Source organism: Astyanax mexicanus, chromosome 8 (assembly GCF_023375975.1).
Source record: "Astyanax mexicanus isolate ESR-SI-001 chromosome 8, AstMex3_surface, whole genome shotgun sequence".
Classification (NCBI taxonomy): Eukaryota; Metazoa; Chordata; class Actinopteri; order Characiformes; family Acestrorhamphidae; genus Astyanax; species Astyanax mexicanus.
This window is the reverse complement of record NC_064415.1, coordinates 223,034-244,347: the sequence shown is the minus strand read 5'-3', so window position 1 is coordinate 244,347 and position 21,314 is coordinate 223,034. Positions and strand designations below refer to the sequence as shown.

The following is a 21,314-nucleotide window of genomic DNA, read 5'->3' as shown; positions in this document are numbered from 1 at the left end:
AGACCAAGAAGGAAGAACTCAGCAGACAGATCAGAGATAAAGTTGTGGAGAAGAAGTTTAAAGCAGGGTTAGATTATAAAATCCTCTCCCAAACTTTGATCATCCCAATCAGCTCTGTTCCACCAATCCATCATCCAAAAACCCATAAACCTGAAAAAGTTATTCTACACCTGTTTCTACAAACCTACCAAGACATGAACCAACCATCCACCCAAACTAACAGATCCAGCAAGGAGAGCACTGATCAGAGATCAGCCGAGACCCATGATCACTCTGGAGGAGCTGCAGAGATCCACAGATCAGGTGGATCAGGACAATCTGTTCACAGGACAACTAGAAGTCCTGCTCTCCACAAATCTGATCTTTATGGAAGAGTGGAGGAAGAAAAACATTGTTGAAAGAAAGACATAAGAAGTTCTGTTTGTACAGTAAACATGTGGAAGAAGATTCTGTTCTCAGATCAGACCAATGTTGAACTTCCTGTTCTAAATATAAAACGCTATATGGAGAAAAAAAGTAACACTGCTCATCACCCTGAACACACCCTCCATCCCCACTGTGAAACATGGTGGAGGCAGCATCATGCTGTGGGGAGAAGCTTTTCTTCAGCAGGGACAGATTTAGGAAGCTGGTCAGAGTTGATGGAGGGAAGATGGATGGAGATAAATAAATACAGAACAATCCTGGAAGAAGAAAAGCTGTTGGAGGCTGTAAAAGACTTGAGATCTTCCAGCAAGACGATGACCAGTGATGTCAGTAACGCGTTTCTTAGTAACGCGTTACTCTAATCTGACCCTTTTTTTCAGTAACAAGTAATCTAACGCGTTACTATTTCCAATCCAGTAATCAGATTAAAGTTACTTATTTAAGTCACTGTGCGTTACTCTCTCGCTCTCTCTCCACCTCATCTCCTCCACACACACACACACACACACACACACACACACACACACACACACACCGCTCCCTTACCCATTCCCCCTCCGCTCTTCCCCAATCACACGCGTCTCGCTTTCTCCCCTGTCTCTCTCTATATATTTTTTATAAAAACAAGTATTTATGTTTAGTAAAATCAAGAAAGACCATATTTTATTTTTTTATAAAAAAAATATTTGTTAATTTTTTTATTTTTATAAAAAAAAAACTAATTTTTTTAGGAAATAGTTCAACTTAATAGAGATAAATTGTTGCTGTTAAAAATGCATTTTCCAATAAAGGGAGTTTTGGTAAAACTGGTTATAATGTTTATGTTAAGGCGGCGGGAGGTGGTGTCTGCAGCTGCTGAAAGTAACTAATAAAGTAACTTGTAAAGTAACTTAGTTACTTTTAAAATCAAGTAATCCATAAAGTAACTAAGTTACTTTTTAAAGGAGTAATCAGTAATCAGTAATCGGATTACTTTTTCAAAGTAACTATACCATCACTGACGATGACCCTAAACATACAGCCAGAGCTACAGTGGAGCTATAATGATTTAGATCAGAGAATATTCATGTGTTGATCCAGTTAAAGTCCTAAAGACCTAAATCTCATTGATCTTCTGTGGAGAGACATGAAAACTGCTGTTCACAGACCAACGCTCTCCATCCAACCTGACTGATCTTCAGCTGATTTATAAAGAAGAATGGGAGCAGAGTGGGGAAGTTTAGAACTCTGAATCTGAGTTTTCTCTGTTCTATTTTATTATTCCATTATAAACAAATTGTGTTTATTCTGAACTGGTGTCTGTGTGTGTGTGAGAGTATAGAGTGAATAGTGTGTGTGTGTGTGTGTGTATAGTGTGTGTGTATAGTGTGTGTGTATCGTGTGTGTAGTCCAGCTGCACTGGTTGGCAGGAAGTTAAAACAAAGGCTCTACACAAACAGGAAGTGATGACCTTGCATGTGAATAACAACATTCCTTTTCCATCCTCCTCTTCACCTTCATCCTCCTCTTCTTCCTCTTCCTCCTCAGCTGCAGAGATTAAAATCCTTAATGCTTTTTTACTAAAACCATAATAATAAAATATTTTTACTCTATAAAAGTATAAATAAATGTAATTAAAACACGAAGCAGGGATTTACAAAACCCACACGACCCACAGTGTGTTACTCTAAAATCTCAGTGTCATTTTCTGCACACACACACACTGTACACACACACAAACACACACACTATACACACTGTACACACACACAAACACACACACACACTGTACACACTCACTGCACACACTGTACACACACAGAGGAAGCAGCACACTGTGGGTCAGGATGTTGTTTCCGTTTCAGTAAACACACTCCTCTCCTGCCATCCTGTTTACACTCAGCCGTCCAGACACTAACCGCACCTGCACACACACACACACACACACACACACACACACACACACACATTTGCTATTCTTGTAAGTACATTCACATTATAATAACTGAAAGTGTCGCCAAAACGTCCTAAAAAACTGACAATGTATGACTGGTCCCCACAAAGCTAGCAAAACATGCATACACACCCACACAGTGTATACACAGACTGGACACTTTATCAGAAACCCCTCAAAGAAGTGGCCACAGTGAGTGCAGTATAATGAACTGTAGGTGTTTCTGATAAAGTGGCCGTTGTGAGTGTAGCAGAAATCAGGTCCGGGGGGGGGGTGTGGGGGTGTGGTGGTGGTGAGGTAATATCCTGTTATTGGTAAAGCAGGACTGCAGTCTCGTCAGTCTCTCCTGCTCAGTTTACAAACGTCCAGAAACCTCCTGACTGCAGATCATCTGCTCATAATGCGTTTATTGATAAACTACAGGTAATCGATCAGACAGGTAATGATCAGATACTGTATCTAATACAGACTCATACAGTCCTCATATATTTGCACAGCAAATATTCACTAATTACAGTTTCACTTCATATACTATAAATATAATTAATAAACATTTATATACATATAAACACACAAACAATAATAAACAACTCTCTTTAGAAAACAAATTACATTACAAAATCTGTACAGGTGTATTCACCGTTCTACACTAGTGCACACTGGTGATCACCTTTGTCTGCAGGTGTGTTATACAGTCTTTGCAGATGTGTTTACATACAGGTGTATCAGCCACTTTGCACAAGTATGGTCATATTTGTTTACAGGTGGATTCACCAGTTTTTACAGGTGTGATGATCTCAGTGTACAGGTGTGATGATCTCAGTGTTCAGGTGTGATGATCTCAGTGTTCAGGTGTGATGATCTCAGTGTTCAGGTGTGATGATCTCAGTGTACAGGTGTGAATCTTGGTTTGTACAGGTGTGATGATCTCAGTGTTCAGGTGAGATGATCTCAGTGTTCAGGTGTGATGATCTCAGTGTTCAGGTGTGATGATCTCAGTGTACTGGTGTGTTAACAGGCCGGTAAAAGTGCATCCTCATCGCTGGTCTCTCCGCTGGATTGGCTGCTCATGCTCTGTCCACACAGGGACGTCATTTCGTTTTGAAGGTCCAGCTCCTGCAGGTTGTTGATAATCAGGTACATTTCCTCTTCATCTTCCTCATCTTCCAGACATTCTTCATCCAGGTAGCTGCTGCGCTCCTCTTCCTCCTCCCCCAGAGAATCCTCACTGATGGAGCAGAGCTTCTGACCACTGCGGACAAAAGTGGAAATTAATTACTTTACGTATTCATTGCACCAATTTTAACTTGTGTTTAAATTTAAGACAGTCAAAATCAGTCTATTTTACTTGATATTAGTCTTGCTTCGCTTATTTTAAGACATTGCGATTGATTATTTTATTATGTAAGTAAATATGTCTCAGTTTAAAAATATTGTGTGTAGTTGTTGCCAAAAGATGTTTTGCAGTGTGGGCTTAAAATGACAATAATATGGTTTATTGTATTTATTTCTGAGACAATGTATCACCCCTCAGAACTACTTGGGTAAATAGTGTATGCATATGTGTATAAATTTGGTTGAAGGTTAAAGTTAGACTAATTAATTGTTTTGAAGCGGTTAAAAGGCGCATATAAGAAATCACAAACATCTTTTAAGATGCTTAAAACAAAGTTTAAGTCAATTTAACTGTCAACTAGAATTAAGCAGCTCTGGAGTTTATCCAACGTCTTTTTAAAGAAGTAGTGCTGGTGGGGGGTTCAGCTAAAACAATCATTTGAAGCCTGTAAATGTTTAATTCCCTGCGATTTAGCGCTTTTGCGATTAAGTGGTTTTGCGGTTTAAAGATTTAGCGGCTTTGCGGTTCTGCGGTTTAGTGATTTAGCGGCTTTGCGGTTCTGCGGTTTTGTGGTTGTACCCACCTGTGGCTGGCGGAGTTCTGAGCCGGGGGTTTGTAGCAGCACTGTCCGTTCAGGAGCTTCCTGATGGGCAGCAGCGGGACGGTCCCGGGTCCCGCCTGGAGCAGCTGCTGCCGCTTGGCGTCCTGCCGCCGCTTCAGCCTCTGGAACTCGGTCAGCGCGGTCAGCAGGGTCCGGTTCAACAGGTTCTCCGCGGTTCTGGCCTGGTCCGCTTTGGGCAGCAGGGCTACGTGGCAGCGCAGCATCACAGCTTTGTTCTTCACCTGGTGCCGGTAGACCCAGGCCAGGACCCGGGGCAGCGCGGGGTCCGTGGCGCAGTGCGTGACCCGGTGCAGGAGGTACAGGTGATCCGGTTTCCTCTCGGTTCTCTTCTCGCCGCTGTGCTCCATCCGGATGCCCTGAGCTCCGACGGTCAGCAGCATCCTGGATCCGGTTCGACCCATATCGCTCTTCCTCCAGACCTTACTGACCGCCGCGTCCGTGCAGCCGGAGCCCTTTGCCTGCAGGGTGGTGGAGCTCCCCAGGTACAGCACAGGGAAGGACGGGTCATCGGTGGAGATGCTCAGGGTCTTTCTCTTGGACGGCAGGATCCCGCCGATCCGGTCCCGGTAGGCTTTAGCCCAGGAGACGCAGCGCTTAGAGTACTTCTCCTCACACGGTTCTGCTCCGCTCGGCATCGTGACCGATTTGCTCTGTCCGAACCGGTCCGTTCTGTGTGCAGCGAGTCTCCTGGACGTGTTTAAAGCTCAGTGATGTCCAGCCCACCGAGGAGGAACCAGGAGGAGGAACCGGTTAAAAACATCAACTGATCTGAGAACAGCGCCTCGAGCTCATCCTCATATTAACCCTTAACTACAGCAGGGTGCGCAACTCCAGCGCTGAGGTTAACTCAGGAACTTTCACAAGTTATTCAATTTAAAACCCATTAAGATGTTTTGAGGAACCTTCTTGAGTAATCTGTACTTTACACCATCAAAAATGTATGATATAAATCATATTTGTACACGGTAAAACTGTGATCTGTGTTTCAGAACCGACTAATATTTGTATTATTTATTTACTTGAAAAATATTTTTATATTTTTATATACCATTTGTTGTTATTTATTTTATTATTTTACTATTGACCTTCAGTCGTTTAGTGTTAAAATGTGGCCTTTAAATCTAAAGTTGTTTTTATTTATTTTGTAAAGCACTGTGAATTTTCTAGATAACATTTGCCTGAAAAGTTTCATTAATACTAAATAATGACTGTTTGATTGATCAATTGATTCTTATACTGACTGACTTTTGTCTGGGATTAAATTAAAGTTTATATATTTTCTGCTTCTGTTTCGATATTTAATCCAGGTTCTAAAATCAAAACTCTGCGGGACTGCTTGACCCGCTCTGTTTATAAATTGATTTATTAATTTTTTTATTGATTGATTCTGGTAGGGATTGTTGTGTAAAGGCACAGGATCTGATTTTAACCTAATTCTGAGCAAAGCGCCAAAACAGGAAGTCAGTGCTGTTGATTTCCTGCAATGTTTCCCGCGGTGCTCCCTAATGTGCTGTTGGATGAACATTCCTGTCATTCTTTATAATAAAGCTTTCCGGGCTATCAGGGTAAAAGTGGGTAATATAAAGATATTTTCTTATTGTGTCGACAACATGTGGAGTTATTCATAACTAAATTTTGGGAGATAATCCACGCCCATTACTCCACCCACTAGCCCTATTTAAACCCCCACTTCCTCTCCTCCTGCGTGTGGTACAACTTGGCACCCGCCTCCACCCCATCTCCCACCTTTTTCTCTTTCTTCTTCTTCTTTACCTCTCATCGCGGGGGGGGGCTTCAGCTTCTCGCGTCCTTGCGTAGCTGCCCTGAACTCTAGCCCAAAATATCCACTGAGTTCGCCCCCCTCCTCTTTCTATCTTATTCCATCAGGGCGTGGGTTAATACTAGCAAAACAGTGCTTAAAAAGTGTTTATATTTCATTACATAGTGTGAACAAAATCCTGTTGAATTTGTAATTTTGACTGTGTAGAAATGTTAAGATAAATATTGTGTATGGTGTAAATCGCCCAGTTCTGTCTCTCTGTGATTATTTACACCATGATGGTGGCTTTTATACTGTTCATATTAATATCGGAATTATATCATTTTTAACTGAAATTACAAAAACTATTGTGATAGAAATTTGGGCCATTTTCATTCCTTTTGTTCAGTTTAATCGGACTGTTTCTTAGATCAGATCTGTTGAGAGTTGTTTGAAAGGGATCAGATTCGATTTGCATGTCTTGACATTACAATTTCATATGATGAGCAATTTCATATGAGATACATCTGCACAAATCTAATTATAATCACTTTTAAAACCACTTCCGAATATCCGACTTTATAAAGTTTAGACTCAAAATCTGATTACAGTCTAAACGAACTCTAATCTCAGTCTGAAACCGCCAGAGTTCAGACTGTGAGATCCGAGGTTTTGAGTTTAGTTTGGATGGTAAAAATTAGTCCGCTGCTGCCACCTACCTGCTGTAATAGGGTACTGCAACTGCAGATCAGGTGAGCGCCAGATCAAATACATCTGATTTATTAATGTTGATTTAATCTGATTTTACTGCAAAAAGGTTTTTAAAACATATTCACTCTAAACTCTCCTTCCTACTGCGATTTACTCATCACTGACCTCATAATCCTCTGTAAAGTCTAGATTATTAATATTCCCTAAATTTATAGCCTTTAAACTATGTTTTTATAGTTTTGCCTATTTATCGTATTTAAAATTATTTATTGATAAAATTATGATTTAAGACTATACAGAATAGTCAGAATATACAGAAATCATATTTTCCATCTTGATCTTGACATTTTCACTTTTTATTTCCTGTCATGCATAAAAAGTTTTAAAACACCCCAATTTTATGACCAGGACAAGCTGCTTTATTTTTATTTTTTTGTTGTTTTTATTATTCTTTAATACATGTGTAACTACATTGTCAATTTAACAATTACCTAAAATACGCCTCAGATAGATAGATAGATAGATAGATAGATAGATAGATAGATAGATAGATAGATAGATAGATAGATAGATACTTTATTTATCCCGAAGGAAATTTAGGCGTCCAGCAGCAACAACACAACACAATAAGAAACATACTCAGACAAATCAAAACACAGACAAATAACATTAAGTAACATAAATCTAGGCTCTTCATCTGTGCTGTAGTTTCTCCAGATCACTAGATGGGGCAATTTCACTGCTAATTAACCCGTTCTGCAGTTCTGCGCAGGGTTTTGTAGGATTTAGTGTTACAGACTAAACTAGAATCTGGTGGTCTGAGTGGTATAGAGGGGACTGGTGGGTGATTGGTGTTTGGTTATTGATCAGTGATTGATTAGTGTAGAATAAGAGGAAATGTATCAGTCTTACAGTCTGTGATTATGGAAATTAAATAAGCCATGAGCCAAAAGCCTATATTTTTGTGTGAGACATGTTCGGTAACCTGGCTCAGTTACTGAATTTGTCTAAATATAAAGTGAGTGCAATTTTATTCTAATTGTATCTAATCAGTAAAGGAGAAACAGCAGCAGCAGAATTTAATCACATTCCTCAACACCTTCAGAATAAACTCTGTGATAATAAATCATCAGAGATCAGTGTCCCTAAACTCAACCTGTAGTTTAACTTACAGAATAAAGTCAAAACCAGAACACTTTCACTTAAATGTGCTGAATACATGTAGAAATCATTAATATACAGCATATATAGCATTATTACAGGACTCGTGGTGGTATGGCTGTACAAAATTCAGAACTGATTTGAGATGGACCCTTAAATTCTAATTCTATTCATGAATTTGAATTTACATTTAAATTGCAGGAAGCAGAATTGGAATTCAATGAAATTCAAAGAAATTATAATATATAATAAATATGAATGAATTTCATGCAGATATTATTTTATGATCAAAAATTAAAATCATACTCTATAAAAAATTGTAGAATATGAAAGGACAGCATTTTATTTCCGTTCTCTCTGCTCTGTGAGAGCTCTATTATCCGGCTCAGGCTCGCACTGTTCCAGCCTTCAATTACACATCGATTATGGGATTTAGCGCCGCTGTGAGTCGGGGTCCCGGAGGGCCATGGCAGGGGGGCGGGGGGGGGTTTTGGGGGGTGAATAGCAGGGTCGGGGGTGCGGCTGAAAGGGCCTCAGCGAATAGAAGCCTGGAGAACGGCGACGGCAGATTATAGGAATATTCATGACTAGATAAAGAGGAGTCATGAATTGATGTATCGGCAGGTTTTCTTGTAAATAAAAATCACGTAATCGAGAGGAATAAACCTGTTCCTCCGGAATGTTCTGGGAATGTTGTGATTCCCGTCTGGATAACTCTGAGAGAAGCTCTACACACCATATTTCTGATTTGCTTCTAAAGACAATCAGAACAATAGGAATCCTAATTCTACACCAGGAACCCCAGATTCACAGCTTTACCACCATCCTATAGAACAGCTACAGCTGATAACTCTGTTCACAAAGCACAAATAATGCTAATGCTAATCCCAACACACCTAAACTTTTACACTGACAAATACCTAAAGTCTGGATTGATTAAACCAGCAATCAGCAACAGATTAGCTAAAGTTTTGCTCAACATAAGCTACCAAATACAAACCAACTACAAAATAAATGTTCAGTTGATAAACTGTCTACAGATCAGCTAAAGATCAGCTGATCATTAGCAACAAATCAGTTTCATATCAACCAAACACAACACTACAAATCTGCCAGAGATCAGCTCAATATGAGACACCGGTCAGTTTAAGTATTCTCCTCTATGTTGTTTAACATTTTGTATATTTATGTAAATACAGATGCTACTGTATACCTAACTAAACGGGTGCAGTAATTGGTGATAAAGTAAAAATTAAACCAAAAGTTAACAGTAACTTTAACTCTTACAGTAATGAAAAAAAAACACTGATACTCTTTATTTACACTGGCAGAGTAACTCTGTAACGTTATAATCTATAATCTTTTTAATTATATAGAAATTTTGACTGTCGTTGGTTTAGACGGCTCAGACTGTAGGTGTTTCTATAATCAGATCTGAACTGTATCTGGATGTCAGGTTCAGTAAAATCAGTTCATCAGGTTCATTCATTATTCATTATTTACCCGTGGCTTTGAATGAATCTCGCTGGAGGTTTTTGTTCTCTTATTTGAGGAGATTTAGTCACGCATTTTTAATTTCAAATTATCCTGAAATGCCTATTTCAATCTACACAAGCGTGGAACAGATCACGGCACGCTAAGCCTGTTACCCAGCATGCCTCAGCACCGTGTTCCTGGATTAGCCCATGATTGCGCTTTTAGCAATTTCTGTTTTCTGAAAAAGCCTGGGAGAATTTCTTCACACGCTGCTGCACAAGAATCCCAACACCACAAAAAGTTGCCTTCTCCTACAGATTATCATTTAAATACACATGGTAAATCCATCAATGCTCCAAAACAGCATATCATCTACATGCTAAGTAGGCCATTCAGGTTCCTCCGCTCCGGATTTGTTAGGAGACACTTTCATGTTGGAATGGCGAGACTTACATGTGAACTGTGTTTTGGTTCTCCTCAAAGCTTTTAGGAATTTGTTAAAGGCATTTGAACTGTAAGACAAAAACGAAATGTTCTCGCTCACGACTGGCTGCTTTATGTCTGTGAGATTAGTTAATTCCATCATTTTTAGCTCTGCTCTGAGAACAAGGCCTCTTTATTTCAGATAGGTTTCTGTGGGCTCCTGTAGGTTTCTGTGAAATCCTTTAAAAAATCTGTTGCTTCCCACAGACCCATGAAGTTCTTGATGACCTGAATCGCTGCAGTACTCAGGATATAGTTCTGCTTCGGGCAGGTATGTACTTGATTTCAGGTGTAGACTGATTAGACACTGGGTCTTTACACCACAAGAGGTCGTAAAAGTGCTTCCTCCACTACCCTTTAAAAAGTTCTCAGATATTTCATAGTGAGATAGTTGACAAATCCAGGTTCTGTTTGGGATCTAATGATGGTCATCTTCAATCCTGCCTTTGCCTTGGACTGAAGAGTTCACACTGTAAACTTCTAGTATGATTGATGATATGGGGAGAATCTCATTCAATAGTTGCTCACCCCTAGTAGTGCTCCTGTAGGTTTCAGTGGGCTCCTGTAGGATTCTGTGGGCTCCTGTAGATTCTTGTGGACTCCTGTTGGTTTTTGTGGGCTTCCATAGGTTTATGTAGGCTCCTGTATGTTTCATTGGATTCCTGTAGTATTCTTTTGACTTTTACAGTCTCTTGTAGCTCTGGGTGACCAGCTATGGGATTCTTCAGGTATCTGTGGGCTCCTGTAGGTTTCTGTGGAATCCTTCAAAATTATTTTGCCTCCAACAGACCCATGAAGCTCTTGATGACCTGAATCACTGCAATACTCAGTAGTTCTGCTTCAGGCAGGTATGTAAACGTTTTCAGGTGTGGACTGATTAGACACTGGGTCTTTACACCACAAGAGGATGTAAAAGTGCTTTCTCCACTGTCCTAAAAAAAGCTCCCAGATATTTCACGGTGAGATAGTTGACTGGACATGTCTCTACCATGCACTCAAAACACTTGAGACACTGTGCCCAGTTTAGAGACTTTGAGAGGGGGAGCATTTTTGGACTGAGAGAAGCGGGATGGTGGTTTCCACCAATTTCCCACCATGTAGAGCCTGTCCATCAGCCAGCCACCATCAACATTCAACCACTGCTGGACTGGAACTGTTTTGTAATAAGCTGCAAATCCAGGTTCTGTTTGGGATCTGATGATGGTCAGAGTTTGGAGGCTTGTGGTGAATCTTCAATCCTAACTTTGAAGTGGACTGAAGAGTTCACAGTGTAAACTGCTGGTGTGATTAATTGATTGATGATCTGAGGAGCACCATCTCATACAGCGACAGTCGGTCACCACTAGTAGTGATAGGAGGAACATTACTAACAGTGATCTCAGTGATCTGTGCAGAACATCCTGCAGAACCATGTGTTGCTGCTTTCTCTCCTGCAGAACTTCCAGCTGATAGCAGCAGCATTTTTCAGCAGGATAATGTTCACCCACACACAGCAAGGGTTTCCCAGGAACACAGTCTCCACCAGATTACAGCACTTCCTCATCCTGCCCGCTCTCCAGATTTATCACCAATCCAGCATTTATGGAGCAGCTGGGACTCAGCTTCAGCTTCAACCTACGAGTGTAGAGTTACAGGATCTACAGGCCCAGCTGTAGCAACATCTGTGGGTAAATGTGCTGCAGGATCCATACAGAACCTGTAGAACCTCCAAACCCAACCGTCTCAATCTTATTTTACATCCAGATTAGAGAATCCAACAGGGTCTAAACTAGAGACTAATTTCAATGGTTTAATACAGTTTGATGCAATAAACTCTGTTACATTACCATCTATAATAATATCATTAGTATATTCCGATTTATAAAGATTATCTACATTAAAACACTCTGAATACAGTGAACATTGGAGGATGAGGAGGACAGTGTTCCTCTGCAGCTCATTCAGAGTTTTCTCAGGCTTTCGGTTCTCATGAGTTCCAGTCTTTTCTCTTTAATGGAAGTCTTTAAAAATCCACCATATTTTGGGCTCAGCCTCGTTCTGGCCCCTTTCAGGACCTCCTTCATCCAGGCTAAAACAAAAGCCCTGCTGAAAGGCTCTGAGGTAGGTAAATCTATTCTGCTCCATCAGCTGGGGGACGGACTGAGCGCGCTCAGTGGGCTGGCGTGTCAGCGCTGTCGCTCCACGTGTGGATCACACAGGCTGCCAGTGTTGGAGCTCCAGACCAGACAAAAGATCCGGGGGCTCCTCAATAACCCCACGGGCAGCGCCGGGCTCTGGACCCGCAGGCCCGTATGGAAATTTGTGTCTGAGTGTGATCTGGGGGGGTGGGGGGGTTAACGTGAAGCTCCTCCACTCAGACAAGCGTTTCTTGACAACAGCAGCTCTTTCTGTTCTCTCTCTCTGTGGAGAACCCACCACTGAAACATCTATTAAATATAGAAGCTCATCTATTATATAAAAGAAAACATATGGAATTATTTACTAAACAAAAAGTGTTAAACAAACCAGAATATTTTTTATATTTTACATTCTTCAACATAGCTCCTTTTGTTTAGATGGTTTTACACATCTCTGCTGGATTTTCTCAGTCAGTTTTATGAGGTAGAGTCTCCTGAAATTCAAGCTTTCAGTTAACAGCTGTGCTGAACTCATCAAGAGTTTATTACCGTATTTTTCGGACTATAAGGCGCACTTAAAAACTTTTAATTTTCACAAAAATTGACAGTGCGTCTTATAATACGGTGCGCCTTTTGTATGGATTTTACTCGTCAGGTTGTAAGGAGCAGTAAACACACACTCCGTGCAGCGTTATAGAGAGTTTCAGTGCTATACAGAGTCCAGAGCCGTGCAGCTCCGAGGCTGAGCAGCAATAGCATTAGCTAGATGCTAACCGCTAAGCTAGCTAGCTTATTCACTGAGATCAGTATTATCTAAATTTTACTCGTCAGGTTGTAAGGAGCAGTAAACACACACTCCGTGCAGTGTTATACAGAGTTTCAGTGCTATACAGAGTCCAGAGCCGTGCAGCTCCGAGGCTGAGCAGCAATAGCATTAGCTAGATGCTAACCGCTAAGCTAGCTAGCTTATTCACTGTTCAGAGATCAGTATTATCTAAATTTTACCCGTCAGGTGTAAGGAGCAATAAACACACACTCCGTGCAGAGCAGCAATAGCATTAGCTAGATGCTAACCGCTTAGCTAGCTAGCTTTTTCACTGTTCAGAGATCAGTATTTTCTAAATTTAGCACTTTTAATACTGCTGGAGCAGTATTATTAGAGTTAGATGCTAATCGCTAAGCGTTCACCGTTCAGAGGTGAGTTATCGGCCTGTAAGTCTGTGCTGCTTTGCCTGGCTAGCATTAGCTAGATGCTAAGCGCTAACTCTCTCAGAGGTGAGTTTTATCAGCCTGTAATCTGCTTGTTTACAGTGTTAAAACAAGCTACGGGGGACGAATCGCTAGCTAATATCTCACTGTCTTACCAGAACACGCAGGATTACTCAGTGTAACGCTGTCGTTTAAGTTTGGGTTAACTTTACTAGTTTAGGTGACTAGCTAGCGTGCTAGCGGATAGCTATGCTAACGCTGGTGCAGCAAGCCTTAGTGGACATCTGGAAATCTAAGCTTACTGTAAATAAACTGAAGCACGTTACTCACCCAAATAAACAGTTTTCAGGAGAGGAATCTGTGTAGATTAATATCCAGCACTCGTTTGACTTTGAGAGAGCTAGATTTATATATACTGAGACGCTCCACCGGCAAGCGACCACCCCCGGTGGGGGAAGGGAAACATGGCGCCACCCCTGTTCACTTTGATATAGGCACCCTTTCTAGTGTCACTTAACGCGCCTTATAATGCGATGCGCCCTATGTATGGAAAAATAGCAGAAAATAGGCGTTCTTTGATAGTGCGTCTTATAATACGGTGCGCCTTATAGTCCGAAAAATACGGTACTTAAATTTCTTGCCTCTTAATATATTTGAGAATAGGTGTATCATGCAGTAGGACAATGACCCTGAGCACACAAGTCATCCTACGAAAGAATAAAGTAAATGTTTTGGAATGGGATTAAGTCGAAATTCTAATCTTAATCCAATGGAAATGTTGTGGGCGGAGCTGAAGTGATCAGTTAATGTGAGGACACCCCGTTAACCACCAACATCCCAGAGTTAAAGCTGTTCTGTACAGAGGAATGAGCTAAAGTTCCTCCAGGCCAGAGAGCAGAACTGATCAATAGTTACCAGAAATGTTTAGATCAGTTATTACTGTACAGCAGGGAAAAATCACACCAGATACTGAAAACAGGGGTTTACGTACTTTTACCCTCATAAATATGTATTATTGCATAATTTCCCTCAATAAATACATGTAAAAAATAAAAGTAATACATTTATCTTGTTTGTTTAACTGGGATCTCCTTATCTACTTTTAGGACTTGTCTGAAAGTCTGATCATAGTTTTACAGAAATATAGAAAATTCTTAAGGGTTCACAACCTTCAAGCACCACTTTATATTATAGAATATTAAATATCTTATGTTTCTCAGCACAGATTAAGATGAAGCTGCTGCAGCATCTCTGCAGGGTGTTCAGATCTCCTGTTGTTCTGGAGGATCTGGATGATGAGGATGTTTGCAAACACCACGTTTATCTTCAGCTGAACACAAAGCCTGGCTTTATTAAGCTGCAGTTAATAAATAAAGCCCAGTAGAGCTGAATGGAGTTATCGGGTTGTTGGATCTCCTGCAGCCACACAAGACCGGATTAACCCGCTGAGTGTCTTGTGCCGGGTCAGAGGTCACTGTCCCCATGAGCGAGCCGGATTAGAGTCCGGTCCGACTCCCCAAACAAACCCAACAAACTTCCAGTGCATTCAGCTGAAGAGTTACAGCTCTGTAAAAATAAAGAGATCACTTCAGTTTCTGAATCAGTTTCTCTGATTTTACTATTTATAGGTTTATGTTTGAGTAAAATGAACATTGTTGTTTTATTCTATAAACTACAGACAACATTTCTCCCAAATTACAAATAAAAATATTCTCATTTAGAGCATTTATTTACAGAAAATGAGAAATGACTGAAATAACAAAAAAGTTTTCTCTGCATCATATTCATCATATAGTTCAGAAATAATCAATATTTGGTGGAATAATCCTGGTTTTTAATCACATTTTTTTTCATGCATCTTGGCATCATGTTCTCCTCCACCAGTCTTACACACTGCTTTTGGATAACTTTATGCTGCTTTACTCCTGGTGTAAAAATTCAAGCAGTTCAGTTTGGTGGTTTGATGGTTTGTGATCATCCATCTTCCTCTTGATTATATTCCAGAGGTTTTACATTTGGTAAAATCAAAGAAACTCATCATTTCAGGTGGTTTCTTATTTTTTCAGAGCTGTATGTTGTGGCAGGTTTCGTGGTTCACAGCCCCTTAACCTCACATGACTTATATTAGCCGAGTAGAGAACTGCAATCGTAGACATGTCCCTAGTATACTTAAACATCTACTATACATACTGAGAACCGATCAGTGTCTGAATGTGGGTTACAATGGACACTATTTTTCCACAATGCAATGCGAAACGGAAGGGGAAGAGCTAATCACATATTTAAAGGTGATGAAGTATCTTCGTTCATTACTCTGTAGGTAGACGTATAGATACTGGAGTTGAATAAAGTACTTCTGTAGAAGAATCAACTCAAGCTTTTTACTCTTTAAGTAAAACAGTAAAAGTACTGGATTCTCTGGAGTCTCTGCACGGATCATCTTTCTTAAGGAACTTTTAGGGTTTGTTAAACTTGAAACTGTGGAGGAATAACTTAAATTGCTTTGAGGAACCTTCAACAAAGCTTAAATATACTTTTTTCTTTATATAACCTTTTTTAAGGTTTCACAGAGCACCTTTAGAGTATAAACACCACAGTTTATGCTCTAAGATTTCCTCAAAGTGGGATATATATTTAACAGCATCACTGTGAGGCGGTGGTTGATGGGGGAGAGGGGTGGTTGATGGGGGTGACTGGGTGGTTGATGGGGGAGAGGGGTGGTTGATGGGGGTGACGGGGTGGTTGATGGGGGTGACGGGGTGGTTGATGGCGGTGACGGGGTGGTTGATGGGAGCGAGTAGGTGTCAGCAGGGAGTTCCTCAGTATTACACGGTGTTTAGAACGTCAGTGGATCTCAGAGCAGAGAGTGACCCGGACCTCCGCTCTGGCCTTAACCTCCGGGTCCGGGATGTGAACTCGGGCTGTATGTTCTGTAGATGTTCTCGGTGGATTGAGGGGCGAATTTCACCTCATCAATCTAAATCTGACAATGGAGATCGGAACTGCTCGTCAGCGCCGGCCACGCCTCTTCCTCTTCTCTTTAAGGGCCCTTGCCGGGGGACAATGGGTGGAGCACAGGGGTCAGTCTGGGGGAAGCGGGACCCGTCCCGGTCCTGTGTGAAAATCCTGAAGCTCAGGAGAAATCTGAGTGAGACGTCAAAAGCCAAGAGCTGTGAGGAAGTGAGTTCACCCACCCAGCTGACATTCCACTGACCTTCAACATGGAAATCAGGTCTGACCGAGTGGTATATATATATATATATATGTGGTATTAATAAAATAAATAAAGCCATTACAGGAAAAGGTGTTACTTCACAACTTTACTCTATTAGTTGTTGCATTTCCTACAGTGAAGTCAATTAGCTAGCTATATTTTATAGGATAGGGTGAACTTTGCTTCATACTAAACAATACTCACTCCTACACCCCTGCCTGGTTTACTGCACAGAGATGTTTAGACAAGTAATGGCATTTAACCACAAGAACACTGTACCAGCTGTTAAACATGGTGGTGGGAGCATCATGATCTGGAGATGTTCTGCAGCCAGTGGAACTGAAACACTGTACACCATAAATGGAGTATTGAAGAAGAAGAAATACCTCAATAGTTCTGACTCTAACCCTACTTGATCATTTTCCTTAATAAATAAATGGTGTTGGTGATTATTACAGTGGTGAGTTCTGGTGTCTGTGATGATTACAGTGGTGAGTCCTGGTGTCCGTGATGATTACAGTGGTGAGTCCTGGTGTCCGTGATAATTACAGTGGTGAGTCCTGGTGAGGAGGAGGGTGAACTGGCTCAGATTGGGAGTGTGTTTGAGGTGATTTTTTGCAGAACTTTTCCTGAGTGGAGATGAAGGGTGTTATTGAGGGTCTCGGGGTGTCTCCTGCCCCCTCTGCCCCCTGTTGATGTTTTGGGGGTGTGGTTTGTTTTGGTGGGGCAGAGGTCGGATGGTGGTGTAAAGAACTTCACCTCAGAGCTGCTCTCCGAACCCCGACCCCGTCCGGACCTGGGAAAGCAGCGGGAGGAAGAATGGACATATTGTCTCGTCCTACTGGGAGCCGGGAGACGTTCTCCTCAGACTGAAGAACCAGAAAACACTGCAGTAATGAAATCGTCACACTTCTGTCAGATCCCCTCCTGAACCAGAACTGGATTTATGATCAATAAACCAAGCAGGATATGATGAGACTGCCAGCTGGAATCTGACTGTGGGTCTGTCAAGATTAGATCCGGATTGATGTTTCATAGTGTGAAACCTGATTTTTAAAAAACACTTTTGTATCTCAGTCTGGACGCTCAAATCGGATCTCAGCGTGATTTCAGGGGTTTAAGCACATCACCTGTAGCTTCTGCTGAATTAATCACAGGTTCCTTACCGGTTCTGTAGTAAAACTGGTGATTGAATATAATAAACTCACCAATTTAACCGTTTTCTGGTGTTGTTAGATAAACAGAACCACATTAAGCTTCAGTCTTAAATAACCCAAACTACAGGCTCTTAAACCATAGAACAGAAAAAAGTAGAACCTTCAACTGCAGTCCTTGAGAAACTAAATTCTCTCTGGACTATAAAAACTTTCAGTACAAAACTACTGAAGCTTAAACTACCCAAACTACAGTTTCTTACACTACAGAACCCACAACAAGAGAACCTCACACTCAACCTCAAACTATATAAATCCTAACTGCTAGAAATATACAATATTTATTGATAGAACCAAAAACTATAAATCTATATAACTTAATTATGAAGAACCTCAAACTATAAAAGAGTCTATAGTCTCAATAACTGTAAAATATTAGTATATAAAACAATAGTATGCAAAACTACGGGATCTAAAACTATGGAACCACATATTGTAACTCCAGACAAAACATCCTCAACATGCAGAACCTCAAACTACAGAACCACAAAGAACCACAAACAACAGAATCTGAAGACTACACAGATACAGTTTAGAGAACCTCAAACTACAGAACCCCAAACTAAAAACCCCAAACTACAGAACCTTAAATTACAGAACCTCAAACTACAGAATCTCAAACTAAAAAACACAAATTACAGAACCTCAAACTAGAGAACTTCAAATTACTGAACCTCAAACTACAGAACCCCAAACTAAAAACCCCAAACTACAGAACCTTAAATTACAGAACCTCAAACTACAGAATCTCAAACTAAAAAACACAAATTACAGAACCTCAAATTACAGAACCTCAAACTACAGAACTTAAAATTACAGAACCTCAAACTAGAGAACTTCAAATTACTGAACCTCAAACTACAGAACCTTAAATTACAGAACCTCAAACTACAGAATCTCAAACTAAAAAACACAAATTACAGAACCTCAAACTAGAGAACTTCAAATTACAGAACCTTAAATTACTGAACCTCAAACTAAAAAACACAAATCACAGAACCTCAAACTACAGAACCTTAAACTACAGAACCTTAAATTACTGAACCTCAAACTAAAAAACTAAAAAACTCAGTTTGTAGAACCTGAATTTGATGCTCAGATCTGTTTTAGTATCTGGTACTAATCTGATTAGCTGAAAAGCACGTCTACACGCCTGCGTAGAAGGGGCGTGGTCTTTACTTAACGCTGCCTGTGAATACCAACCAACCAGCGGCGTGTGCGCTCTGCTCCTGCGCGCTGATTGGTGCACATGCTGGGGTGGGCGTGATCCCGGGCGCTTGGCTCGCGGGTTAAATCTCGGGAGTGAGGAGCGCGCGGCGGAGATTCAGATTCTCCAGCAGCTGCAGGATGCCCGGGCACGCGCCCCAACGGATCAGCGCATGCGCCACATCAAAGACAGCGAGCTCCGAGCACAGGAAGGTAGAGTCATCTCACACTTATCGATCATTAATCAGCTGATAATTGATTACCTGTTTGAGTGATCGATCTCTAATCGCTTGTTGTTTATTGACAGCCCTCTAAACCAATCATGGAGAAGCGGCGGCGCGCGCGCATCAACCGCAGCCTCGTGCAGCTGAAGGCGCTGATCCTACACGCGCTGCACGCGGACGTAAGTGAGACTAGTATTGATTGGTTGATTGATTGATGAGGCTGCTGTTTATTATTAGAGGTGTGAGTGTAATCAGGTACCTGTTGTGTTTGAAGGTCTCGCGCCACTCTAAACTGGAGAAGGCGGAGATTCTGGAGATGACCGTGACTCACCTGAGGAGCGTGCAGCGCGCGCAGGCGGCAGGTGAGTTAAAACACAAAATCGGCGCGAGCATCTCAGTCACAAACCTGCAGAATAAAAGAAGATCAAACATAAACCGAATTCATAACCTTTACTGCTGCAGTAACTCACCTGTACATATTTCTTACCTGTGCTTTATTTAGAATTTCATACACAAATTCTATTTCTTTCTTACGTTTTACCTGTTTTTCTACCTGCGTTTTACCTGTATGTGTTATTATATCTGTATTTTATCTTTTCTTGCGTTTTTTACCTATATATTCACCTGCAGTTTACCTTTACTTTTCCAACCTGTGTTTGTTCTTCAACTGTGTTTTACACGTTTTTTGTCCTGTTTATTTTCTCATCTGTGTTCCCAATTAAGTGTATTTTACTGTCTATTTGTACCTGTATTAATATATTTTGTGTGTTTTTACTGTATTTTACCTGTGTGTTGTTTCTTACCTGTCCTCTCTGTCTCCGCCCACAGTGTCCCTCTCCGTGCAGCAGCGAGCGTTGGGCAGGTACAGTGCCGGGTTCAGCGCCTGCATGACCGAGGTCACTCGCTTTATGTCCACCTGTGAAGGAGTGAGTCGTGAGCTCCGGACTCACCTGCTAGCGCACCTGGCCAGGTGTGTGACAATGACTCCGCCCCCACAACACGTACTGCATATCTCACAGCTGGGCGACGCCCCTCCAAAAACACGACCGTTCTTCTCGGCGCCGGGAACGTCGTCACTGTGCAGCGGAAACTTCCGACCCGTAGATCGCGGACGCCCATCCACATTAACCGGCCCAACGATACCAGAACCTTCCGGAACCGGCGTGTGGAGGCCGTGGTGAAACCAGAGACACTAACGCTAACCTAGAACCTCCACTGAGGAACTGAGGAACCTGCGGAGGAACCTGGGTCAGATCAGAGACTTTCAGAATCCTGAAAAAAGACTTTTATTATGAATATTATAAAAGAAGAGTTCTGTACAGAACCGAGAGAACTCAACCACAGGGGCGTGAATTATTACATAGTTATATTTTTGTCTTTTAGGAAGTGGTTTAAAATGTATTTTTCTATAAAATATTTTTATAAAACAATACAAAAGTGTGGATACACTGAATTACCGTTGTTTTAAAACACAAGTCAAAAAAATGTCGCGTATTCAGGACTTGGTCTTGTTTTCAGGCCTCAGTTTGGTTTCAATTCTTCCAAAATGTAAGAATTCAGGTTGTTTTTTTATGTTGTTCTCACAGTTGTAAATGTAATCCCTCTATTTACTCCTAGAATTCAAGAAGAACCATGAACTGTGTACTACTATAGAACCTAAAAGATCTTTATAGATCTGTAACAGGGTGGTATTTTACTGTTATCAGATTAAAATACTGTACAAAAACATAAAAAAAACAGATCGTACTGAAGAAGTGTTACCGGGTTACAGGGTGTTTGAGGATCAGCAGGATGTAATTTCTGCACGGATCTAAAACCGTAAACATTTTGCACTAAATATGTGCCTAAACTTTTTTTATGCTTCACTAACTGAGAGTAGAAATGTACAGAAAGTAAATAAAGAATAATTTTATAAATCTCTTTCTCTTTTATTTACTCTGTTCCTCTCTGAAAATCCTGTTTAAGCTTCTGATCAAATAATTTATACTGAAATCTTCAAGCACAAACCTCGCATCTTTTAAGGCCCTTTTGGACTGGCGTTAGTTTTAACACCACAGTAACCACCACAGACACCATAACATCAACCTAGGAACCACCCAGCACCTTAGCAACACCATAACAACCACCTTGGATACCATAGCAACACCTTGGCAACAAACTGCCAATCTTATAGCAACAACATTTCAACCACAATGGACACCATAGCATAGCAGCCACCTAGCA

The 21,314-nt window shown here is 41.0% G+C and overlaps 2 protein-coding genes across 2 annotated transcripts; one reads left to right on the top strand and one right to left on the bottom strand.

The window, feature by feature from the left end:
* Positions 1 to 2,746: 2,746 nt before the first annotated feature.
* On the bottom strand, positions 2,747 to 5,031 carry LOC103047867 (protein FAM43A-like). The gene is made up of 2 exons (XM_007240890.4): positions 4,279 to 5,031; positions 2,747 to 3,611 (listed from the first exon to the last, which is right to left on the bottom strand). The coding sequence occupies exons 1-2, from the start codon at positions 4,950 to 4,952 to the stop codon at positions 3,371 to 3,373; spliced, it is 915 nt and encodes a 304-aa protein (XP_007240952.3). The 5' UTR covers positions 4,953 to 5,031; the 3' UTR covers positions 2,747 to 3,370.
* Positions 5,032 to 18,933: 13,902 nt separating this feature from the next.
* Positions 18,934 to 21,007, top strand: LOC103024511 (transcription factor HES-1-like). Its single transcript, XM_007240898.4, has 4 exons — positions 18,934 to 19,080; positions 19,175 to 19,270; positions 19,366 to 19,453; positions 19,920 to 21,007. The coding sequence occupies exons 1-4, from the start codon at positions 19,009 to 19,011 to the stop codon at positions 20,270 to 20,272; spliced, it is 609 nt and encodes a 202-aa protein (XP_007240960.3). The 5' UTR covers positions 18,934 to 19,008; the 3' UTR covers positions 20,273 to 21,007.
* The last annotated feature ends 307 nt before the right edge of the window (positions 21,008 to 21,314 follow it).